Raw genomic sequence first — 25,724 nt, forward strand, 5'->3', positions numbered from 1 at the left:
AATATTCGGGCAAATTATTCCTTAAGAGTTAATAAATATTTATCTGATTTTTTTACCGATAAGTACAGGAATCACGAGAAATTAAAATAATATAACAAATTTTAAAAAATGTAAATATATTTTTTAAATTTTTTATCAATACTTTAATCCTGACTTAATACATTGGCATTTTAACATAACACAGTTGTTTGGGCCGAAAATTGAACTTGATGATCATTTTTAGGCCGAAATGGGCCTGCCCGATTCCAAATAAAAAGCTAAGCGTGAGGGAGAAGCCTTTGAAGTTGAAAACTTGTCCCAACTACCTAGCGCCAAAAAGTTTCCTCCACTTTCAATTACTCTCAAGTCTCACCCCTCATTCACCGAACGCTTTCTGCAAAAAGCGAGGGAAAAACAAAATGACAGATTCACGGTCGAATTCAGAGATTTTCAGTGTTCGGATTGTCTCCATCGACTATCACATGGCACCGCCAATCCCAGGCACCGATATCTGTTACAGTAGCTTCCATGGTACGACACCAGCAACCCTAAGTGTTTTCACTTTCTATGTAAAATTGAGTTACCTAAGAACAAACGACAATTTATGTTTCATTCTGCGTTTCAAAGTTTCAGTGTTTATCCTATTAAGTTGTTGCGTTTCATTGCTTCGTTTTTATAATAAGGTGAAAAGGTGAACGAGGTGCCTGTAATAAGAGTATATGGTTCTACTCCTGCTGGCCAGAAAACTTGCTTGCACATTCATAGAGTAAGATCAAACGTTTTTTTTTTTTTGTCTTTTAAATCGTTTTGGTTGAGAAACAAGATGTGTAGTTAGTTATGCTTCGTATTTACTTCCCTGTGATTTACCTCTCTGAGTTCGGGTGCTGGCAATTTTGTTATCATAAATGCAACATCAGAGTTTTACCGTCTTGGAATAAGCAAAGTTGTTACTGCTTCTTTATCTTTCATATCTTATTACTATGGTTAAAGTTAAATTGTTTATCCGTATTTTTCTTTGTAGGCTTTACCTTATTTGTATGTCCCTTGTTCAGACATACCACTTCTGCCTGACCAAGGTAATAAAGCAAGTCGTATTGGCTTGCCCCTGTTTCATATATTTGAAATTATTTGATTTCAATTTTCTCATGATTTTAGTAGGTTACTTATTTTCAAGTTTTTTTATTATATTGTGTGCCAATTCCATTTTTTTTGTTTTCTCTTTTTCCTTTGTAGGCCAACTTTAACCATCCGGATGATGTTTTTGATTTATCTAATTTTCTTCAGTTTTTATGCTTTAAAAAATCTCACATTTTGATTTATTGACTTGATACTTGGGATATATGTTCCTTAATGTTGCACAGGTGATGCTTACACCTATAACGTAGCTGCTTCTCTTGAGAAAGCCTTAAAGGTATTGCATGAGTTAGAATATGTTTTGTACTCTCTATTTTATGTTTTTTTTCTTCTTCTTTTGTCTTCAAATTAGAAATGTGCTTCAAATTTGGTTGCAACTTCTACAGCTTAAAGGCAGTGCTGGTTCAACGAGACAGCATGTCCATGGATGCAGCCTTGTACGAGCAAAGAAATTTTATGGCTATCATTCATTTGAGGATTTATTTGTAAAGATATACCTGTATCCACTATCAGATATTTTATACATTTTTTTTTTTATTTGCAATATTTTTTCACAAGCACAGTTATGCAGCATGCATGTGCCATTTGTATGTGCAAGAGAGGATGATAGCATGCTTAAATTGTGGGAATTACCTTCTTACCCAAAAAAGGGTAAGCCTTGACTGGCAATTAGATATTATCCTCAAGATGTCTCCCGTGCAGCTAATCTTCTCTTGGTACAATTTCTGGACATTACATATACTTTAGCTTGCTGCTTGTACCTCAGTTATCAATTTGTTCAGAATGCTTCAATTTTTTGTAGTCAAGTGGAAAGTCCTTATTGAAATTAGTACAGCTTACTTTGATGATACAAAAAATTAGCTTTCATCTTGACATTTCCTTTTCAGGCTGGTGCTGTTCTTGATAAAAGTTTACAGCCTTATGAATCACATATACCCTTTATTCTTCAGTTTCTGGTATGTGCTTTCGTATAATTTATTACATCTGAAGCATATTGTAGTTAAAGTGTAAGTAAACATGATAAGATGGTTTTCTGATTAAGTTAGGCTCTTTTTCTTACATGGCATTATACACACCCAGAATTTTATGTATCTGGCAGCGTTCACCTACTACGCTGAATTTGATCAATCTGATTTTATGTTTTTTTTTTCTTATTGTTTATATATTATATGGTTTGGATTAGCTTGGATGGGTCTCGAATATCCAGCTAGTCTCTTGCGCTTGGACATTATATTATTTGTGAATTTGATGCATTTAAAAAACTATTGATTTATCATGTACTCATTTTAAGTGACATTTTTTCTGGTGATGTTCAATTAATTTTGTGCCATTTCTTATGGTTGCTTGAGTTTTATGTGAACTGATCAACTGAATATGTTTGTCCATCACTGTTCTCTCATTTGTTTGCCTCATAGTCTACTTGCAAAATCCTTTAGCACATTTTTGCTTAAGTTTGTCTCATGTTTGTTGATAAATAAACCTTGTTTCAATGTGTTAGGTTGATTATAACTTATATGGCATGGGCCATTTGCACCTATCAAATTTGAAGTTCCGCCATCCCATACCCACTTGCAAGAAGTTAAATATTGATAGCCAGCATAGAAAGGTGTGTTGACTTGCATGCTTTCAGATTTCAAAGTCCCCCTAATTTATTTTTCTTGTTTAATTATCAAACTGTTATCTGTTTTAGTGATATACGCCCCTTATTTATACTTGATATTTCAATCTTTTGATTAGGCAGATCCAGGTGCAGATGCATGTTTAGAATCAAAATTGTGGATGTCTTCTGTGATACCATCTGATTGGATGTGGCCACCTCCAAGTGATTTTGGTGCTTCGTCAAATGATAATGCTCACTGTCCTAAACGCCAAAGCATATGTGAGCTTGAAGGAGATACTTCTGTAAATGGTTTGTCTGGTTTCAGGACATACTGACACAACCACAAATGTGCATGCTCACATGCATACTTAAATATGCAATGGTGTCTTCTGCTACTGTTATTTGTCTGATTATGAAAATGTATCTGTTGTGGCAGAGATTCTTAATCAGCAGTTTAAAATGTATTCATCTCTCTCACAAACGTGCTCTGATGTCTACATGGTTCAGTCACTTGTACCAATATGGGAGGTAACCTGTTGTTAATCTGTCTCTCTATATGTTCACCTTACATGATAGGTTGTCTAGATTTTATCCAAATTAATTGCTTCATATTATTTCAGGAACAGCAGAAACGGACTGGGATTCACAAGGCTACTATGCCTTCTGATCCTGGTAAACCACTTCCAGAAGATGTTATGAAACTGCTATCTGTTGGTTTTGACTTTGAGAGAAAACTTATTCACATGTGCAGTGAAGCTGAAACCTCTTTTTTTTGTACTCCTGAGAAGGAACTGAGGTTTGTAGGCAGCCATTATTGCATGATGGAAAATTTAGTAAATCTTACAAGTGAAGCATAACAACCCTTGAATTGTTGCAGAGAAACAGACATAATAGGCTCGGCATCACCACCAGCTTCATTATGTGAAAATGCCAAATTTCATGAGGAAGGAACTGACCTAAATCCCAAATTGTTGACTTTGGGTGAAATGCAATCATCTGAAATTATTGGAATGTTGGACATAAAGGCAATGGCTTTTTCCATGATTTATCTTCCATGCATACAAATATTTTCATAATTATGCCTTACTTTTTTTAAGGAAAAATAATCTTGAGAGGATTGGGTATTGATGTGTGGTGTTTATTTCATGGATTCTCTGTATGCATGTATGTTTCTCCCTATGTATGTCATAGGTTACCTACAAATTGCAAGAGCACTTTTCCTCCCTCCCCTTTCTCAAAATATATCTTCTTGTGATCAGTTGCTCTACATGTAGTCAGAATCTCATGGAAGATCTATTCAGAAGGACTGGTTTATTGATAGAGCCAGAGGTGCATGGTTATTGTCAAGTAATATAAGGAGTTATTATATCTAGATCTAGAGGGATTCCACTATTAATTACTGAATAATTACAACTTAAATATTTAAATGCAACCAATTAATCAAGCGAATTAAAGAGAAAATAGGAAAGACAAAATAATTGTAAATGCAATTAATTAAAAATAGATAGATTCAAATTCTAACAAACTTCTAGATATTGACATAACCTACCTTCATTAATATTTTATATTGCTGATTGTCTAGATCTTAATTACTAAAATTGTTTGAATTTAACCAAAGCTACTGTCCTGCTGGTGCACATTCACATGCATTAATATGTCTACATTTTAAACCCAATGATTTGGTGCATGCTTACCCTCCTTAATTAAAGTTAATAAGGATTATTGAAATTTTTTATGCAGGAAATATTTTCTTTAGGTTTTTACTAATATATGCATTTTTGGGGTACTATTTTTAGTTTTCTTAAACTGTATAAGGATACTTTATAGTGAAATATTAGAAATTTCAGAAGAACCTAAAGAAATAAGAAAATAATGTGCTCACATATAAATTTATTTATTTATTTTCTTTAAAATAATCCAAGAACAATATCTATTGGCTAAATGGAGCCAAAAGGATTGTTGGATTTATCATGCCACAATTCAACCTTTGATTTCTTTTTAGCTATTAAAATTTTCTCTTGCATTTCTGTATTTCCTGCTTTTTAGGCTGCGGATAAGGAAGCACAAAATCTCCTTAAGTGGCTTGCAACATCTCAAGCTGCAGAGGATATAAACTCAGATGATGAACTTGCTTATGAAATGATCTTGACTCCCTTGGTACCTTCTGCAACAATTCATAAGGTGCTGGAGGAAGCTAATATGGCTTATGAGAGTGAGTCCCAGAAGGAGTGTCAGGATATTCTAGATTCAATTGATGATATGCTTGAGTTGGAGTTAGCAAAGGAGAAGCCTTCTAGTTCCTTTGATCACAATTCTCCTATCAAAGCTTCATCAAACAGTATGTTACCCCAAGTTGACGGTTCAAATGATGATGAATTTTCAAGTCCACATGCTAGTTTGGCTGGAACCTCTTCTAGTCTGACTGGAACCTCTTCTCCATTAGAGATAAGCAGTGAATACAAAAGGGGTTCTGAGTATCATGTACTGCACAATACTGACACAAGTACTCTTAGTAAAGATAAAAGGAATAAACAATGGGGCTCTTTGCCATTTTCCATGACTGATAAGGTTAATAAAGATGGAGAACATGTCACTTTACTTGCAACTCATCCATTTGGAAGTGCAACTGGAGATTCTGCTCATTCAGATTACTTAAACAGAAATGAGGTGAGAAATAGTGCTTATATTAAAAGAAATATGGACAAAGGTGCTTCAGATTCAAAAGAAGTATATAGATTGGTAAACTGCTCTTTGCGAGATATGATGAGGCGAAAGCGATCTTATCAAGTTGAACAAACTGAATGCGAGGCTGAAACTACTAAAAAGCTTCTTTTAGACAGGCATGAGGAACCAAATAGATGCCTTCAGCAAAAACAACTGGATTTGAAAACAAAGCAAACTGATGAAGAAGAAACAGAACTCCAGAAGAACTGTGATCTAATTGTTAGTGATCATGATAATTTGATGTGTAACAAACTGCCTCTTCCAGCTGGCAGCGGCAGTTTTTTACAAGCTAGTAAGCCAAAAGATGAGTGTTTTGGTCAACATGAAATGCAGGGTTTAGAAGCAAGCATGGTGTTGAGGAACTGTACTAATGAAGGTTCTTCCTTAATGCATGGAGGACCAGACCTCCATGAGCCTGAAAAATATTTTATTGATTCCACAGATCAATCTGTGACTTGCAGGGGTGAAGATCTTAGGGTTTGTGCAGCTTTTACAAAGCCTGCGTCCCCTCATCCCTTTTTAGACACTCAGTTGATAACAGGTGCTGATTATAAAGTCAGAGTTCCTGAGAGGAGTCACCAAACTGAATCTTCTACTTCATGTAGTGTGCAGAGCTCATTCATCAATGATAAAGTGTCTGGCAAATATAATTGCATGGATCAAAGTTCTTATGGGAGCATATCTTTTGTGCGAGATGATCAGGTGAAGTTTTGTGAGAATTCTGTGGGCAAAAGTGCTGCAAGTGACGTGCAAGTATTGTTAAGCAAAAAAATGGATAATCCAAAGTTGGGAGAAAAGTTGTTATGCGAGACTGTTGGCTCTGAACCCACTGACCTGAAGGGTAATCCCATGAAATTCTTTGAAATAACCACAGGGGATGACCGCTTGGCTGATAAGAATCTTGAAAGTAATTTGTCCTTGCCAACCACCTCTAATACCCATTTACATTTGGATGATGACAACTCTGATGAAATGCCAGGTTTTAACTTTGTCTTCTTTAACCCAATTTTCCCAAAATTTTTCCCTTATTTGGATTTGTCTCTATTTTTCTTATATACATTGAATGGGTTTTTTTAGGTATATTTTTCTCCAGAGGCATTTGGGTGAATATGTGATTCAGTCTCATGCCTTGTTAAGTATTTGAGCCTCTCTCTTGCTTGGTTAGTCTTTATTATTTTTTTTTCGGAGGGCACATAAACTGCCATTCTTGAAATGGCCAGTATACAACACTTTCAAAGCAATCTGAGATAGTGCTTTTCATTTGATTTGCTCAAGCTCTCTGGAGTTCTAACCATTTAATAAAAATTTATAGCAGATATCCTTTTATGTATTGACTTCTCACTCTTCATTGTTTGAATTGGATGGTGATTTATTTGAAATTACTATCCATATATAGCTGTTGAAGACCTAATGCAACCATCTTCCTTTACCTAGGCTGGGACTGACTATGGGACCATAGGCAGAGTTATATGGATTTGATTTAACATTTTAAATGATCCTTGATAGAAATATTTTCTTTTCAACGCCAGATGACTGCATTTTGGCAGGTTTTGCTGGAACCTGGAAGACACATGGGTCTGGCATGAAAGTGATGTGGAAGCAGAAACATTGGATGTGGAAATAGTATTATGAATGTTAATAATTAATATCTGGTAGAAACTCATGAGTCGTGAGGGTAGCAAAATTTTACAAAGTTCTCAGTTTCATGGTCCCCTCCCCATGGTATTGGAGAATTTCATTTTTAAATGTTCATCTTAATCATATACACATGTATAGTTGCGCTATTGTCCTGATGAATTGTGGTGGCTTAATTGACCTAGGAAGTAAGGCATTTTATGACATTTCTACACTCAATGTTGGTTTCTTTTGTAGCTGATCCCACGTACTGAGATGGGGCTTTGTGATGGTTTTTTATTTTAGTTTGTTATGTCTTCTATATTCTTTGGTCTGATCTTACTGGGTGTTTGATGAAACTTCACACCAGCTTGTGATTATTTCTTGAAGGGAATGCTCTGGATGTCTTTCTTCCTGTTTGTGCAAGGGCTTCCCAAAAGGAGATGGAAATTGGCAATAAGCATATTCCAATTAAAACCCTTACATCTAAAGGGACAAAGGGTGTCACCACTCACTATCAAAATGATGGCTCTTACTTATATCTATTAACACCAAATATTTTGCCTCCTTCTGCGGTTACTGTGCATAGATGGCTATTTTGTGAAGAAAAAGGTATCTACTTAAATATCCGCATTTGATACCTGATTGGTGATTTGTTTTTACCCATATTATTTTCTCTGAAATTCACTGAAGGAAAAAATTGCCTTTATATCTTATGGGCACAGTTTTTTTTTTTTTTTTTTTTGAAAAACCTAGTTTGAAATCTCAAATTGGTGTATGAGTTATTCATTGGCAAATCTTCTGGCAAAATGTTGTTTTTTCTTCAGCCATTTGATTATTGTTAACAGGAAGAGAGACCTAAAGGTGGAGAAGTTCATGTCTTATTTAGACACTGCTCTTAATTTTAGGAATTAAAGAGAGCTTGTTAATTTTTTACAGCTTTAGAAAATTAAAAAATAACACATAAATCTAAAGATACAGAACTCAAACATATGACTAAGACTAACAAAACTATCCACATAAATCTAATAATGATGACAAGGTAATACCTGAATCTGGTTATACTAATCTTCTCTCATCAGGGCATGTTCCTGATCAAATGCATCAAGAAACTGATGCTGAGGACAAGGATATACCTAAATGTGCTTCTGAACCTCCTCTTAGGCAAAAGCTGTATCAAGATGCTGATACAGAAAAGAAGCTTCCATGCATTGGTGAAGAACAAACAGAAAGAGCGAAAGCATGGCTAGATGGCTCACAAGATATTTCTCAGATATCAGGCCCTGATGGAAAATCAGGTCTTACCCCTCTAAGTCAAATTGGGTTTCGTGACCCTGCTAGTGTTGGCTGTGGACAGCAACTAACATTACTTAGTACAGAGGTATGAGAGACGATTGTAATGTCCTATTTTTTTTTTTTCGCAGCAAATTTGTGTATAACTTTGAAAATTCTTTTATGTCTCAAATTTGCATGTTGGATTCTGATTTGAATACCTTATTTTAGGTATAAGATGTTTAAAAGAATTTTTGTCTTGGTAGATTCTTAAACATTGGTGACAATGAACACATTCTCAAGCATCCACACACAAGCATCAAATCACCAATCCCTCTTACTGATCATGCTTGAAATTGATGTTGATAACCAACCAACAATCTTGTTGATTTCTTTTTATTTGATTTTTTCTTTTACTACTGGTTATTATTGTTGTTGTTGTTATTATTATTAGATGCTTTATGTTGATCATGTTGCTTTTGTTATCAAATCAGCTTGCTAGTCATAGTTCTCCATATCCAAAATTTCATCCACTATTTTTTATTGATATTGAGTTAAAAACTCAAAGGTACTTGTCACTGTTACCTGGAGTCTGAGACTAATACTTGTAAGTTGTAACTATTGACCCGAATCTTTTTATAATAGGAACTTTGGAATCCATTTGGCCTTTATTGCTTGTTATTTAAAAGTACAGGTCTTCTGGACTTTTATCTTTGAGTTACATTTTAAAATTTTAAATAAGCTTATTTTGTTGTCGTTTTTAAATGAATTTGTAGTTTTGTTTCTCAAATTAGTCTAACTTGACTGCTACTCTGGTAGATTCTTGCAGAATCTAGAGGAGACCTTTTACCTGATCCTCAATTTGATGGCATCAACATTGTAGCTCTTGGTTTTCAGAATGATAGTGATTCTATTGTTGAAGTTCTTGTTCTTTTGCATAGTAAATCTGTACCCTCTCAGAGGTATGGTGATGTCTCTCTGTATCTTTGGATACTCATTCTCTTTCTTGATTGTTTTCCTATTGTTGACAAATTTTGTACACCAGTATACACTACTAGATCTCTTACAGGATAATCTTATGTTTCAAAAATTGCTATTCATGTTTATTCTTCATTGGTTTGTAGAAGTTTTGATGGTCTATCTGGCTGCAAAATGTTGGTCTTCACTGATGAGAAGCACATGTTGAAAGAATTTATAAAGATTGTGTCTTCATCTGACCCGGATATTTTGATGGGTTGGGATATTCAAGGGAGTTCTCTTGGTTTTCTGGCAGAAAGGGCATCACATCTTGGTTTAGGATTACTTAATAATCTGTCTCGCACTCCATCTGAGTCTTGGATTGCTTCTAAAGATACCAAAGCATCTGAAAAAGATACCTTGGGACTGGACATCCATGATTCCCCTACTCTAGATTGTTATATGCAAGAAAATTCAATAATTGAGGATGAGTGGGGACGAACACATGCTAGCGGAGTTCATGTAGGAGGCAGAATTGTCCTTAACATGTGGCGATTGATCCGTGGAGAAGTTAAGCTGAACTTATATACAGTTGAAGCTGTAGCTGAAGCTGTATTGAGGCGGAAAATTCCTTCATTTCACCACAAGGTGCTGGCAAAATGGTTTTCAAGTGGTCCTGGACGAGCAAGATATCAGTGTATCAAATATGTTATAGAGAGAGCAAAGCTGAACCTTGAAATATTAAACCAACTTGATATGGTAAAGGATCATAATAAGTTTATTGCCAAAATAAGGGTTTTCTTCACAGCTATTTAATGCACATGGATTGGTTTCACATTTTGGCTATAATACTACCAAAATCTATTTTTCAGGCTTGTGTGGGTGCGTAAATTTTAAACATATGTTTGCAATTATTTGCACATACTTTTGAGTTTTCTCACAAGTTATTTTAAGGTTCTCTTGCTAACATAGATTATTGTGTTTTTATGAAGTCATGTCTCCTTGGATTCCTTAATTAGCTAAATTATTTTTTGGGGTCCAAAATAAGTAGCATTTACATTTTCTTTGTCTTGTTCACTAATTTGTTGGCATTCCTTATTTCTTATTTATTTTTCTGCTGCAGGTGAATCGAACAGCAGAACTTGCTCGTGTCTTTGGCATAGACTTTTTCTCTGTTCTCTCTCGAGGCTCCCAATACCGTGTTGAATCCATGTTTCTGAGGTTGGCCCATTCACAAAATTATCTTGCTATCTCACCTGGAAATCAACAGGTTCTCACAAAATTGTCCCATCCTCTCCTTTTCTATCACATATAACTGATTGTGATGTTTGATGTTTGTAATGCTGTCATAAACCAATCATAATAAGACTATATAAAAGTGCTGTCCAGTGCATGAGACTCCCACCTAGTGCGGTTTGGTGAAGGTAAATGTACACATCCTTACCTTTGCAAGCAGAGAGGATGTTTTTAGGACTTAAATAAAAACCTTGGAAGAATTATACTACAAAAGCAACCATTGTAATTGGAGATCTAAAGCCTTTATAATCTCGTACAGGAATCCCACCTTGTGATTGAATCCTAGCATCCTACCATGTTCTGTAGCCTCAATGCCCAAGCAAGCTAGCCATGCACTGGTACTTTGACTAGTCTTGGTTGAATATTGCAATGCTGATATCACCACCTGCATTGCTCTTTAGAGTTGAGAGACATGGTGGAAGGCTCTGATAATAATATATGAAGCATGGATTCTGACATGGTGGTCATAGGATAACATGTCTATTACTAATATTGAATGCAATAGGCCAACCATTTTCTAGATGTGCTCTTTTAGTTTTGACAAAAGAGATTGAATGTGATAAATTTATAAAATACGAAAATTGTTCTTGGGTGGGTTTTGTGTTCAGTGCATCACCAGGGATCATAATAGAATTCACCAAATCATTTTGTACAATAAGTTTATATCTCTGGCAACATTTTTTTTTCTTTTTGTTGTTATTTACCCATTGAAATAGGTTCAGTATGTACTAGTATTCTAATTATCAAGTTTTTCCTTAGTTTTTTTTTGTTATTCCGGAGCTTCTTTTTTGGTCTATTTATTGTTTGTTTACTTCACCAGTAACCAAGGGCATTTTAACTCTTTTTTTCAATCAGGTTGCCTCTCAGCCTGCCATGGAGTGCCTGCCCCTAGTAATGGAACCAGAGTCTGGATTTTATTCAGATCCTGTTGTTGTACTTGACTTTCAGTCTTTATATCCATCCATGATAATTGCATACAATCTATGCTTTTGCACATGTCTTGGTAAAGTTGTGCCACCAAAGGCCAACACACTTGGGGTTAGTTCATTTTCACCAGAGCAACACGTTCTGCAGGGTTTAAAAGATCAAATATTGCTCACTCCAAATGGTGTTATGTTTGTGCCTTCCAAGGTAATTCAGTCAATCTTTTTTCCCCCATAAATAGTCATTAATGATGTCTTGACCCACCCCTATATATATTTTGGAGTCCTGGACTTGAATGAATGCCAAAGATGGTCGATTTGTCAGAACTGTAAAATGTGGGGCTAGTTTCTCTTTAGCAGATCATTGTAATTCAGTTAATCTTGATGTTTCTATTGAGTAGCCTTGATTCTTTACCCACAATCGTCCATCTCTTTTCTATTTCATTGTACAGATTGAGCTTTAATGAAATTGAATGAAGGACATATATTTTCAGAACTGTAACTTGCTGAAAATATGGGGCCAGTTTTGGTTTAGCTGGTTACTTTCCTAATCCCAAAGACCATACCCACAGCATTCTGTTTCATCAAGAGTAGTGGAAGCATTGTTTGTCTTTCTTTATTCAGCAAATTGTTATATCAACCTTTGCCAACAACTCAATTTGATTTTATATACTTTATTTGTATCTTTATGGCACAATTAATGTTTCATGTATACCTTAAAGTATCCGTTGTGAAGAGAATGGATTAACTTTACTGTCATACAGGTTCGAAGAGGTGTACTGCCCCGATTATTGGAGGAAATCTTAACAACTCGAATAATGGTAAAACAAGCAATAAAAAAGTTGGCTCCTTCAGAGCAAATTCTTCAGCGGGTATGGATGTGAATAGGAATTGAATGTCTTCTAATTGTGCTCAGTAGTTTATTCAATACTATTAATATAAAATGTAAAGAACTGAAGACCATGTCCATATGATTATAAATGTTTAGAATCTATGTTCTTCTCAAAGCATCTTTTTTCTTTTTTTCTATTTTGTAATTTTGATTGCCCAGAACCAAAAAAAAAAAAAGTAAATTATGATTCTTCCTTTGATCTGGACTCTGGAAAATTTTCCAAAAAGCATCAGAATCTTTTTAAAAAATAGAACAGAAATTTTATGAAAATTTTCCGACCAAATGCATGCTAAATATTTTTACCTTCATAGGTTACGGCTGAATTTAATTGTGTTTGCTTTGTGTGATGTAGGATATGGTTCTTTTATATGCATAATTTAAAAGGATTTACCAAGTAGTGCAATTTTCTTGTCAGATATATAATGCAAGACAGCTTGCTTTGAAGCTCATATCAAATGTAACATATGGTTACACTGCTGCTGGATTTAGTGGTCGCATGCCTTGTGCAGAACTTGCAGACAGTATTGTTCAATGTGGCCGTAGTACACTGGAAAATGCTATATCATTTGTAAATCTACAGGAAAAGTGGAATGCTAAAGTTATTTATGGAGATACTGACAGGTAACACTAGTATATCACTAATTAGAGTAAATTGCAATGATCTCTCCTGAGATTTGACCAAAGCATACTCAGCTCTCTTATTTCAATAGTACACTGATCTCTGTTTGCAAATTTTCGTTGGAACAAGAGGATACCTAGCACCTACAGGGTTTGTATGTGTCTGGATAAAGTTTGACTGGGGGTATTTGTCTGGTAAAAATTCAAAATAGGAAACTCAAAATAGGACAGGTGAGTAATTTAAGGGAAAACTCAAAATAGGATTCATGATTGTTTTTGTTTTATCAAGCAATGATTAGTAAAGTGTCAGGGCTGTAAAGAAAAAGACAAAATATTAAGGTGTCTGTATTTTCTGCAGTATGTTTGTCCTGCTTAAAGGACGCACCATCAAAGAGTCCTTCCAAATTGGGAGTGAGATTGCTTCTGCTATCACTGCTATGAATCCTAGTCCTGTCACCCTGAAGATGGAGAAAGTTTATCACCCGTGTTTCCTCCTTACTAAAAAACGATATGTTGGCTACAGTTATGAACGCCCTGATCAAATTGAACCTGGTTTTGATGCTAAAGGTATTGAGACAGTACGCAGGGACACATGTGGTGCAGTTGCAAAGATTATGGAGCAGTCTTTGAGACTCTATTTTGAGCATCAAGATTTATTGGAGGTATAAATGCTAGCAGATTGCATCTTTCCTATATATTGAATGCAATAGTTGTTTAAAAATGATTATGATATCCCCAATATAGGCTAATGCATATTTGATTGTGTGGAAAATAAGGTAAAAAATTGAGGGAGGAGTTAAAATTGGGTTTTATAGAAAGGTTTTGATGTATTGTTCACTCGGCATTACTCGAAAGAGGATGGAAATTCACTTTCAGCTCACTTGCATACCACGAGAATTAACAATACCCTTTCCCACTAGGTGGGTCAGCTACATGAATCAATTGACACTATAGTAATCTGTTGTCAACATGTTTAAAGATAAAAGATTGACCTTTAAATCCTTTAACTGTTTTGATTATAGTTTTCTATGGTCTCATCTTGCTTCTAACTACTAGGCCATCTTCCATCTGATCTGATCTACTTTCCATACTAGGACTTCTACAGGCATTCTCCACACATGCCCAAACTAACTGTGGCGAGATTGTACTATCTATTCTACAATAAGTGCCACCTCAACTTTTTTCTAATGCATTCATTTCTAATCCTATTTTGTTGTAGTATGTCCATTCATCCAATGCAAAGATTCTTATTTCTGCTACATTGAGTTTATTCTCTTGTTGACTTTTTACTGCCCAATTCAGTTCCATACAGCATTGCAAGTCTTATCATTGTGCAGTACAACATTATAAACGTTTTTAACACATATAACACCTGAGGCACTCAGTCTGAAATGGTCTACATCTCCCTATATTTCTTCGTTGTCTTGTGAGGTGGAGTATATTTTTTGGGGAAAATTTCATAATGGAAACTTAGTGGAAAGTCTCTCTGCTGGGATTCTCCAGTCAGATTCATGCCCTTTTAATCTCCCCCCTTGTTCAAACAATTTCTTTGTAAGGAAGAAAAGATGCAAAGAAACAATTGAATTTCAATTAAGTATTCTGTATATTTCATCTGAAAAATTACGATATTGGTTAAATCTGAATTCATGCTTATCACTTTTTAATCCTGCCTACAGGTGAAGGCTTATTTGCAACGTCAGTGGAAGAGAATTCTTTCTGGCAGATTTTCCCTTAAAGATTTTATCTTTGCAAAGGAGGTTCGCTTGGGTACCTACAGTGCAAGAATTTCGTCACTTCCTCCTGCTGCAATTGTGGCCACTAAGGCAATGAGGGTTGACCCTAGGGCAGAACCACGTTATGCTGAGAGAGTACCTTATGTTGTAATCCATGGAGAGCCTGGAGCCCGCCTGGTTGATATGGTTGTGGATCCATCAGAAGTTTTGGCAATTGATTCCCCATTTAGAATAAATGATTTGTATTACATTAATAAACAAATAATACCCGCTTTACAGCGGGTATTTGGGCTTATTGGTGCTGACCTGAACCAGTGGTTTTCAGATATGCCCCGCTCCATAAGAGAAGCTTCTACAAAGCATACATTCAATCCAAATATTCATCGAACCAGAATTGATTATTACTATCTTTCAAAACATTGTGTACTGTGTGGTGGGTTGGTCCAGGCATCAGCCCATTTATGCAATCAATGTTCTGAAAATGAAGTAGCTTCTGCGGCAGCAGTTATTGGCAAGACTTCAAAGTTAGAGCAAGAGATGCAACATCTTGTTGCTGTAAGCATATTTCTATGTTTTTCATTTAGTGTTTTAAGGATTCTTTTAGAGACTGTTGCTCTAATCCTTTCTTTCTCTTGCTAATGAGTTGTTTATGTTATTTCATGCATGGGTGAAATTTGTTTGAATATGATAGGTTGTTCATTACTGTCTCATTAGTTTCTAGTTTTGGTTTGCATTAGATTTTCTGTTTGTAACTTATGCTACCTCAGGTCAGGTTTGATGGAAGTTTGTATTATTGTATCAACGTCGTCTTTCTTGTTCCTATCCGTAAATCCCTTAAATTTGATGCTTTGTGATTTTATTTTATTTTTTCCTTTTTCTTGTAGATATGTCACCACTGTGGAGGCGGGGATAGGCTTCTCGAAAATGCTGTGAAGTGCACGTCCATTTCATGCTTGGTGTTCTATGAGAGGCGAAAAGTTCAGAAAGAACTGCTAGCTGCCACCCATATTGCCGCAGGTAAAGGCTTATACCCGAGCTGCACAATGGAATGGTTCTGAATTGTATATCTCCTCCTTGCCTTAAGCCAAATCAAATTTAATATTTTGCTCTGTTGTAATCAATCAAATGTAAAGCTAAGTTAATTCATGCTGATATGTTTTCGTCTCTGCACTCAGCATCGCAAGCAATTTTTTATTATATTTTTCATTTCTTTTTTCTTTCAATTTTCTTTCACCAGTGTATTGTATGGGGTGAATATTCGTGCGATTATCTGCAACGCACACAGCAATAGAAATAAAACATGGTGGTCGAATTTTTTTTGTTAAAATTATATACTCTGAAATATGTGAAAGATTTTTTATTTAAAAATTAAAAAATATCTTTATATAATTTTAAAATTATTTATTTAAAACAAAAATGATGTTATGAAAAGATGATGTTATGTGAATATTATTAATAAATGAGATGAGAAGAGATAAAGATACGGGAAGATATTGAACTGTTAAATGTGAATTAAAAAAAAAAAAAGGAAATTCTAAATATCTTTGAATAAAATGCTTTTAGGAAGCGAGAATGGTTTTTGCTTTCCTTTAAAGCATCTTTTTTTCGAAGGGAGAATATATGCAGCGGGTTTCGCATTAAATTGATTTTTTCTTGTTTTTCCTTTTACTTCACCTTAACTAAGATTAGACAAGTAATTATAATCTAAGTACTTTTTCCAGTATATTATTTAAAGATTAAAATATAAAGCAATGTGAAATATTAAATAAATAAATATAAATAATGAATATATTATTAAAATGCAAAGAATTGAAAGTAAGTCATTATTTAAAACAATATTTAAAAAATACAACCATAATAGAAAAATATTATAAAAAATTATAAAAAATATGATAAAATTAGAAATGAAATAAATTCTAATCGATACAGGTCAAAACTTTTTGGTTGTGAATATAAGTCAAAATTGTCCTTGCACTATTTATTAGTTTTATAAATTGTTTTTCAATTAAAATTTAATCATATAAATCTTATTTATAAAAAAATATTAATATGAAATTATTTAGTGCTTCACCAATATACATTAAGATTAAAGTATATGTCCTTATGAAATGTTTATAAATAAGAATAATTTGATTGTATTTTATCACCAAATTTTTGCAATATTTGATTTAATAGTTATAATTAGTGTATAAAAATTATATTTTATAAAAAAATCATTAAATGATATAAGAATATTGAATTTTACAGTAATATAATATGATCACTAAATAAAATATTAAATTATTATTATTATTAAAGCATATATTATTCTCTTCAAACTTATTATAATAATATATTTTAAAAAACAGTAGCCATTATTCTTAGAAGAATGGTTAGATAATGAAAGAAAAAAACTATTAAAAATAATTTTAATTCATACTTACCGTAATTTTTATTTTCCAATACATTCTTAACATAATTTTAAATATTTTTTATTATTTAACTAGAACTCTTAATCAACAAAACTCGCATTTTTTAAACTCTATTTTATATCTTTTTTTTTTCATCAAACTTAACTAAGTTACCTTAATAAACTTTACCTTTCTGAGGATGTTTTATTTTCTAAAAGTCTAAGCATATACTTTTACTTTTTCATTTTAGTTTTCTTTATACAACAACAATAATAAATACTCAGTAAAATATATTAAATATTATTTACTTTTTTTATTCACGATAACAACATACAGAGAAGATTGGAAATTGACAAATTTGAAGTATCCTTAAGCAGAATAGTGGCAGAATAAAGATATACTAGCTAAAATCTGAATTCAAAAGCTTGTAAAAGAGAACATGCAAGCCCTTTCAAATCGAGACACTGTTGGGAATTCCCATGCCAGTGAGTCCACCTTTGCTGCTAGGAAAAAGTAAGGTATATGGAATGTTAACTGGTCCAACTCGGTTTTTAAGTTTGCCATCATTGTTCAATGTTATGATCCTTTCCTCAATTTCTACCAGTTTCTTTCCAAACTGGTCAAAGGCTTCCAATGGCTCCATATCAGATGTCCAATTAGGAGTGTCTCTCTGTCCAAGATAGACTTCATCAGAAGAATGCCTAGACAATATTTCTATCAGTGAAATGCCAATAAGAGTCTGCAACTGTGCTGTGATTGTTTTCAGAAAAGCCTTATCAGGATTTGCCACAAGTTCATCATATTCTGCAGTTCCTTCATCAGGCATGAATCTACGGCTTATAGTTGGACGATTTGGGAGGAAACCTGCATAAGGGTATTGTCCAAAGTTGGTGGATGCATGTAGAGCAGAAGAAATCCATATAATGATAGTGCAAGTTTCAATCAGCTCTACACGGGTTTGCATTTTTGGCCACCAAAGTTCATTTTTCTTGTCACCGTGACCTACTTCCCTTAATTCCTTCCACCAAGATTGTAGTTCTGTGTCTTCCTTAACTGTATCATCTTCCTTGTAGTAAAAGGAACAATAATCATGGACCCATGTTTTTATAGCAAACCAAATCTCTAGCCCATCAACAGCATAAGGGTAATCCTCAATCGCAAGTCTAAGGCCATATGGAGACCCTGAATCTTCAACTGCCACTCCTCTGAAAGAAGCAACTATGCATCAGCTCATTAACATCACAAGTTTCTCTTTGTTCTATTCTATTTTCATGTCATCCAAATAAGTTATGGTTATATGATACGTTTGCTAATCGGATAAGTTTATGTTTAGAGCAATGTTATTCTTATGCATGTGTGGTTTACCTCTTGATAAGATCCGCGGGTAATGCTTGTTCAGGGAAAACCCAATTTTTATAAAGTACAGATGACATCTCCATGGAGTACTTAGATGGAAAAACGGTTGCCTCTACAATGCCACCTGCATTGATGAGGATTTGTCGCGCAAGTGCATTAATGTTCATGGTGTCACGAAAATGAGGATGCAATAGTTTGTGAATAGGATGAAGCACGCTAAGTTGTCTGTTCGCAGCTATGACGAATGGCTCAATCACTGCATGAGTATGCAACCTGTCACAAATTGGAAGATATAAGAAATTATTTCCAAAAAAAGATTCGGTTTTTCTAATCTGTACTCGAAGCACATGTTAAGAAACATTAAATATATTCTAATAAATGTTCTAGATTACCATAAAAAGTATGTTTTGAATGTTTATGATTTTGAGATGATAAATGTTTTCATTTTTAGTAAAAATATTTTACTTTTTAACTTTCTAACATGTGTCCTTGAGCACGTTAGAAAAACCGTAAAAGCTTAACTACGTTTGTGTTTGTTTTTTTTTATCTTAATTGACAAAGTTATACCAGTGGCTAATAAGCTGATGATAACCAGAGTCATTTACTGCTACATAAGCTTTAGCCAGCTGCCAGAGGGAACTTTTAACGCCATTTTCAGCAGGAGTGTAAACTTTACTGGTGACACCATATTGATCTCCTTCAGGTTTTGGCAAACTCAACTCAATGGCCAATGGCTTTAAGGTCCCATCATTTTTCAAGAAAAGAATTGTCCTGCTTGCATAAGTCTTTGTAGAAGTCGAGTTTATCCTCCTCAAGTATGGTATTAGTGAATCATGGTGATCTAAGATGAATAACTTCTTTTGTCTGATTGCCTATTTAACCAAATACAGATTTAACAGTAAGAATAAGGCCATCAAATAAAGAAAGAATTGACTTTGACTACAAAGCTCTGGTTAAATTCACATAATATTTTACTATCTAAACACAATTTTATATCAAACTCGAAAATTGCCTCATCTACGGTGAGCCCATCCATGTTGCTCTCAATGTGCTCTTCCCTTATTGTACTGGTTTGATCACCATAGACTTCAGGATCCAGCTTACTTGCTGGTGGGAATTCCTGAAATTTATATTGGATAATTGTCATGGAAAAAATACAGTCAATTATCCATTGAGCTACTATAAGCCTAAGTTTTGAAAACAAACTTGATAATTATAATAAATATACTATTTTTTTAGTTGAATTCAATTGATTCTAAATGTTAAGGCTAAAACCATTAGGCATACTTGGAGGCAACGAATAATAACAGGGTTCACACCGGCTAGCATCTCTCTGGCAAATTCTTCATCGGTTCTCCATGCAGACTTATCCTCTGCTCCAAATCATTAGGATTGTCATTATCAATTTATCATACAATAACAATTCACAAAACACATTACCCTTTTAGGTTCTTTTTCATGCAATGATAACGTGTTAATGTGAGTAGTATAAGAATTGTTAAAAAGTACCTTCAATCACTTGAGGCACAGGAAATTTGAGGAACCCTTCACCATCAGTTCGAAGAATTTCTTTGAGCATCTCAGCAGGGATTTTATCTACAATATTGTTAACTAAAGCTTCAGGAACCTTAATCCCACCTTCATAGAGTTTAAATATATCTTCAAAGCTATCAAACTCATTAGGGGTGCTGTTGAATAGAGATTCTAGCTCAGGTTTGACAACTTGAACTATGGATTTCAGTGCATAAGCAAGAAAGTCTGACAATTTCAAGTGACCAAATCTTTCATCCCTTGGAACATAGATGTCCAAGCTCATGGCGAAATTCAATCTACTCTCAGATCTAACATCTGAAAAAAAAAATAGTTGAATAAAGAAACAACACCAGATCAGAAATTTAAAAATACAACAAGAGGACTAAAATTTATTTTCCAAAATATTCTCAATAAAAATAGACTCTAATGATACTAAAAATGAATCAGGCCAAACTTATTTCTTAGATTGTTCAAATCTTGTAAAAAAAAATACTTATATTTTAAACATATTTAACTGAATAGCAAAACAACTAAATAACCAATATAAAAAAAGCCTAACCTGACTTTGTATGTGGTCTACCAGTTCTTCCCCTTCTAGGGTAGGGATATTCAATGGACCCTCCTAGAACTGGACGAGCATATTGTGGACCCTTATCAGGATCCCCCAAATCATTGTAGAATGCATAATCATAGACTCTATCCCACTCTTGCAGGGTCCCTTTTCCATCTCCTCTTAAATTCTCTAGTTCTTCTTCTCTATACTTAAGAAGTGGCAATGGTGTTTCACTTGGAAGGTATGTCTGCAATACATTAGTAGTAATTAAATATGTAACTAGTATGATACTTAAAGCGCTTAAAGTCCTTGCATGATACTGATAGCTATGTTTGTAGCATTACCTTGTTGCTGAAGAAAATGCGATCCTTTTTATATTTATGTGCAGGGTATACCCAAGAGTTGCAAATAAAGTGGATGGTACCTTGGCCTGGAACATTTTCTAGTGTCAAGGTTCTTAGGTAGAACTCACTGTGATGGTTGTTTCTTATTAAAAATGCTCCTGGTATTCCTATGTCCTCATCCCAATCAAATGTAACTTTGAATGCAGATTCACCAGCTGTTAAGGGTGTGATTGTGGTAATCCAGTCTTCCAGATATGCAGGCTTCCCAAGTTTTCCTTTCATGTCATTCCCTTCAACATTTGTGACCAAAAACAGTGCCATTATTTAGACCACACAAAAAAATTAACATTCGTATATAATATTCTATACTATTATTTTTATTTCTCACTTATTTTTTTAACACGTATCTTCAACATAAAAAAAACACCTAAAATGTCTTGTCTAACATTTAAGAAAATGTCTCATGTTAAGCACTAGAATCTAGATTAAAAATAGAGATAATTAATCAAACCTCTCTTAAGAAAAAAAAAAATATTAAGTAGTACAGAACTACGTGGTTTTAACGACTCATAGTATACCATATATTTAAATTTTACAATTTAAAAATAAATAAATTACATACATGTTATTGCGTGATATGATCTGGAATCATAAAAAAAAACTATCCTCTTAAAAATTAGCATTAATTATACTTATATCCTCTTATATTTTATAAGACATACCTACCTTACTTACATGATGTAATTATAAAAATAAGTTATGCATAATTTTAATTTAAAAAAAATAAAGGGTGTGAATATGTAAGAATAATATAGAAATAAATAAGAAATAAAAGTATTATTTTCAATTAAGCAAAATGTAAATATAATTATCACTGATTTGGGTGAAGTTCAATATAATTCTCTCTTAAAAATGTGACGCGTAAAAAAAAGTGTTGCCGACGCAGAGATGCCATCAGAGTTGATTGGATAATTTTTAGTAGAGTCTGTGCGTAGAGATAAGTTTTCACCATTATTTTTTAATTATTTTAAAATTTAATTTCAGAAGAATATTATTTTAGAAAAGTTTTAAAATATTTCTCAGAATTTAATTTTAAAATTTATTAAATATTATTTCTAAAATTAAAATTTTTTAAAAATAATAAGAAAAATGATGTAAATAAAAAAAACGGTGTAAAAAATAATTTATTTTTCACTTTTTAACGTACAAACTTTTTCGTTCAATACCTTTTTTTTTTTTTTTCGGGATCCTTGACTTTTCTTCCGTTTTCAATCTTTACACACCAACTTTTTCTTCCCTTTAACACGTCACTTTTCTATCTTCAGCAAAAGGAAATCGAAAATTTCTTTTCACACCTTCTATTTTTATTATTCATATTCGCTGTAACTTTTTTTATTTTTAAAAATAAAATTCTAGAGGTAATTTATAAATAAATTTCAAAAGAGAATTTAACACATTTCAGATGTTTAATTTTAGAAAAATAATTTATGAATCACTTTCAAAACTAAATTTTCAAAATAAAAAATATGAATAAAGAGAGGTGGGTGTAAAAATTATTTCCAAAGAGATAACATTTGGCCCAAAACATATATAGGTTTGGACCTTTGGGATAGATAAATGTAACAGCATCTATTTCACATCTAGTTCGCATCTACTTGACTACTTCTATTTTATAAAATATACTTATATAAATCTATAATTCATATCATTAATTTTGGTAGTTATTTGTTCATTATTTATTTAATATAACTGACTTAGTCCATTGCTCTATTAAATTCATGTAATTTTTTTTTCCATTTTTACACGTGTTGTCAAATTCATTTTGTCAACTTTTTTTAAAATAATGTAAGTTGCTAAACAAAAGTGATAAAGAGTACTAAAATTCCTTCACAACATGCTTATTCTTGGTGGTTAATTTTAAAATTTGTGTCCGTTTACTTTAAAGTTGAACAAAATTACTTGTAATTAAATTTATTTTGAATTATTGAATAAAATTGAGACTTGTACGTAAATTAATCTGAACAATACATTTTAATTAGAATATATGTTTTGCTTTTAAAAAAAATATATAAAAAGCAGTTTTCTAACTAAGGAAAAAATCTCCCTTTTTTATATTGACAACATTCTAACTATTTAGCATACTCTTTGTTAATTCTTCTATTGTCGAGGGATTGTCATAAAATATCAGTTTTACTGATCAATTTATTTAAAATAATTATTAAAAATCAATAATTTGTATTAAAAGTTACAATAAATATTTTTTTGCTTTTAATTTTTATGCTTATCAAAACACTTTTTTAAGTGAATGACCTTGATTCTTGAACTCTGGAAGAAGGAAAATAAAACGTCCTTTTCAAAATTATGAAGAAAAAATAAATAAAAGTATATGAAATATTCTGGATTTTTGTGATTATAAACAAACTAATGTGGAAGTGTTCAAGTCACGACTTGGGAAATTCAGCATTAGATTCTTTCATGTTTTGATGACAAGAGTTGGAAACCAAATGGGCAGATAGAGATGGGAGAAGAACTAACGATCTGCTTTCACAGAGCATAAGAATAGAGAAGATATAAAAATATCGTGTCATGGTTCAAAATTTTTATTTCAGATAAATAATATGAAATAAAAATGATAAAAAGAATAACAATTCTTTTTTATCTTTTTCTATAGATACATGTCTAAAAAATATACTCCATAACACACGAAAGAGCCATGTTAAAAAAAATATTACCATTACATTATTCCCAGAGAAGATTAAATAAATAACAAAATTTCATGAAATGAAATAGAAAAACCAATACAAAATTTAATATAATATTTCAGCTAATTGAATTAGAGTTATTCATGTGGTAACGTTAACGCAGACAAACCAGAAAGAAGAGAAATGTAATAGAAAAACAGAGAAGCAAGAGTAAATACGAACCAGCTTGGTGAAGTTGAAGGGCACTGATTAATTGAAGAGAAACGCGTTTGCCGAGAAACTCGTGAAGACGATCGAGGATGGAAGCACTTAAGTCGTTGAAGTCAAGCACATTTTTCTTCATCAATACCACTGTCCCTCTTATGCTGCCATCGCTCTTCTTCTTCTTCTCAAACTTGTCTTCCATTCTTTCTTTCAAGAACACCTAATTAATGTATTCGTTAGAAGTAACAATGAAGATCCCAATTCCGATCAAATTAACGCTTGTGACGTGAACTGTAAATGAAGTTCTGTATTTATAGACCCAAGGGATAGATGCCAACCTATGTGTTTCCGATGGCTATTTTTCTTACGTAACAAGACTAGCCACTTCATTTTTATTTCTTCTATTTTCCTTTTTCAATGTAATGCCTTTTTTTTTAAAAATAAAATACAAAATTTAAACAGGACATATCTTGTATATAAAAGGATCCATCTTTGTGTTTAGCATGATAATTTGATTTTAAAAAAAACATATAAGTTACATCTTTAATGTATTTAAAAATATATAATTATAATTTATTAACATTTTGATAAATAAAAATTAACAAATCCATAGTATACATGCACACGTGTATATAACATTAACGTTTTTCTTTTCAAATTTTCCATCTATCTTTTTCTATCATCTCGGTCGCTTTTCAAATGTTTTGCTCGTTGGCGGCTCGCTGAAAGATATAGACTAAGTCACTAATATTATGGTGTTATTTAATTATCAATTTGCAATTTTTTACAATAATTACTATTTTGCATATGAATTTTTCTCGACTATTATATTATTTTAAATTACTTTAACATCTGGCAATTAGCCCCTCTTCCCATCAATGAAGACTTTAAGATATTATTGAAATTTTCAAGCTTCAATGAAGTTATTCTTTATTGATCAACACTCCTTATTTTCTTTGAGAATTGTATCAAATGAAAAAAAATTTAAATGAGTAGAAGAACATTGTGTGCTCGATTATATCCAATCATTTGGATGTAAAAAACAATAAGTTTTCCTTTTCCTATTTATTAAAGTGAATATATGATTTTATTTTATTTTATTTGCGTAAATTTCACTTCAACTAAACTTTCTTCTTTAATTTCTTCATTTGTTTCTTAATTTTTTTATCATCTTATACCTTTCAACTCGTGATTAGGGTAGGCACGATACGGCAGCATCGTCATGTGTTGGCTGATTATATATGGAGATATTAACCGATTTGCATCTTTACTAATATAATCTGCACAATTTGTATATATATAGTTCATTGTTTATCAATGAAGGTTTGGTTTGTTCAACATCACAATTTTCCTTTCGAAACCAATAGAAAATGTTTACATGAATATCATGTTCCAATTATTATAATGTCAATTCGTATAACAAGGATCAATGTTGCGTGTTTGATTAGAAAAACTACATTTTTTGTGCATAGACATATTATGTTATATTATACATGTATAAATCAACAAACTAGTCATATATCATCAATCAATTTATTTCCAACATATCTATACTTGAAAATTGTAATCCTTTTCAATTTTGATTGCTAATAATGCTAACTTAATTAATAAATTTCTTGAGGCTTGTTGGCTTAGGTTTTAATCAAACGGGTTAATAACTTGCTTTGATTTGATTTGATTTGAAACAGTACGTGTAAGACTTTGAAGCTTTTAGGTTGGTTTTCCCTTTCAACTAAGTGGCTGCCTCATTTCTTTTTACAGTAATTAATAAGAGCAATGGCTGTTTCTTATATATAGTTGGGTCCTTCCCTTATAGAGATGCTTGAATCTTCCTTCTATACACAGGCAATAATATTAATGATCATACACATCGTTTTGTCAAAGTGTTTTGAAAAATGTT

At 32.8% G+C, this 25,724-nt stretch overlaps 2 protein-coding genes across 3 annotated transcripts; one reads left to right on the forward strand and one right to left on the reverse strand.

Moving 5' to 3' along the window:
- Positions 1 to 188: 188 nt before the first annotated feature.
- LOC113861467 (DNA polymerase zeta catalytic subunit-like) lies at positions 189 to 15,895 on the forward strand. 2 transcript variants are annotated; one of them, XM_027494295.1, is made up of 25 exons: positions 189 to 510; positions 663 to 745; positions 1,001 to 1,055; positions 1,341 to 1,390; positions 1,500 to 1,612; positions 1,787 to 1,829; positions 2,001 to 2,069; positions 2,612 to 2,719; positions 2,851 to 3,022; positions 3,150 to 3,241; positions 3,334 to 3,509; positions 3,591 to 3,738; positions 4,760 to 6,362; positions 7,523 to 7,663; positions 8,134 to 8,432; positions 9,143 to 9,285; positions 9,448 to 10,039; positions 10,404 to 10,550; positions 11,432 to 11,707; positions 12,264 to 12,371; positions 12,807 to 13,012; positions 13,368 to 13,671; positions 14,686 to 15,297; positions 15,627 to 15,759; positions 15,800 to 15,895. In XM_027494295.1, the coding sequence occupies exons 1-25, from the start codon at positions 210 to 212 to the stop codon at positions 15,823 to 15,825; spliced, it is 6,000 nt and encodes a 1,999-aa protein (XP_027350096.1). In that variant the 5' UTR covers positions 189 to 209; the 3' UTR covers positions 15,826 to 15,895. The 2 variants fall into 2 exon arrangements, with proteins under 2 accessions (XP_027350096.1, XP_027350095.1); XM_027494294.1 differs by having other exon boundaries at positions 4,760 to 6,358; positions 7,519 to 7,663; positions 15,627 to 15,800.
- Positions 15,896 to 17,511: 1,616 nt separating this feature from the next.
- On the reverse strand, positions 17,512 to 24,044 carry LOC113863959 (probable linoleate 9S-lipoxygenase 5). The gene is made up of 9 exons (XM_027497766.1): positions 23,843 to 24,044; positions 20,919 to 21,208; positions 20,581 to 20,821; positions 19,998 to 20,336; positions 19,776 to 19,861; positions 19,501 to 19,608; positions 19,056 to 19,360; positions 18,498 to 18,761; positions 17,512 to 18,337 (listed from the first exon to the last, which is right to left on the reverse strand). The coding sequence occupies exons 1-9, from the start codon at positions 24,024 to 24,026 to the stop codon at positions 17,584 to 17,586; spliced, it is 2,571 nt and encodes an 856-aa protein (XP_027353567.1). The 5' UTR covers positions 24,027 to 24,044; the 3' UTR covers positions 17,512 to 17,583.
- Between the last annotated feature and the right edge of the window lie 1,680 nt (positions 24,045 to 25,724).

This window comes from Abrus precatorius, unplaced genomic scaffold (genome assembly GCF_003935025.1).
Source record: "Abrus precatorius isolate BTA unplaced genomic scaffold, Abrus_2018 Scaffold3, whole genome shotgun sequence".
Lineage (NCBI taxonomy): Eukaryota > Viridiplantae > Streptophyta > Magnoliopsida > Fabales > Fabaceae > Abrus > Abrus precatorius.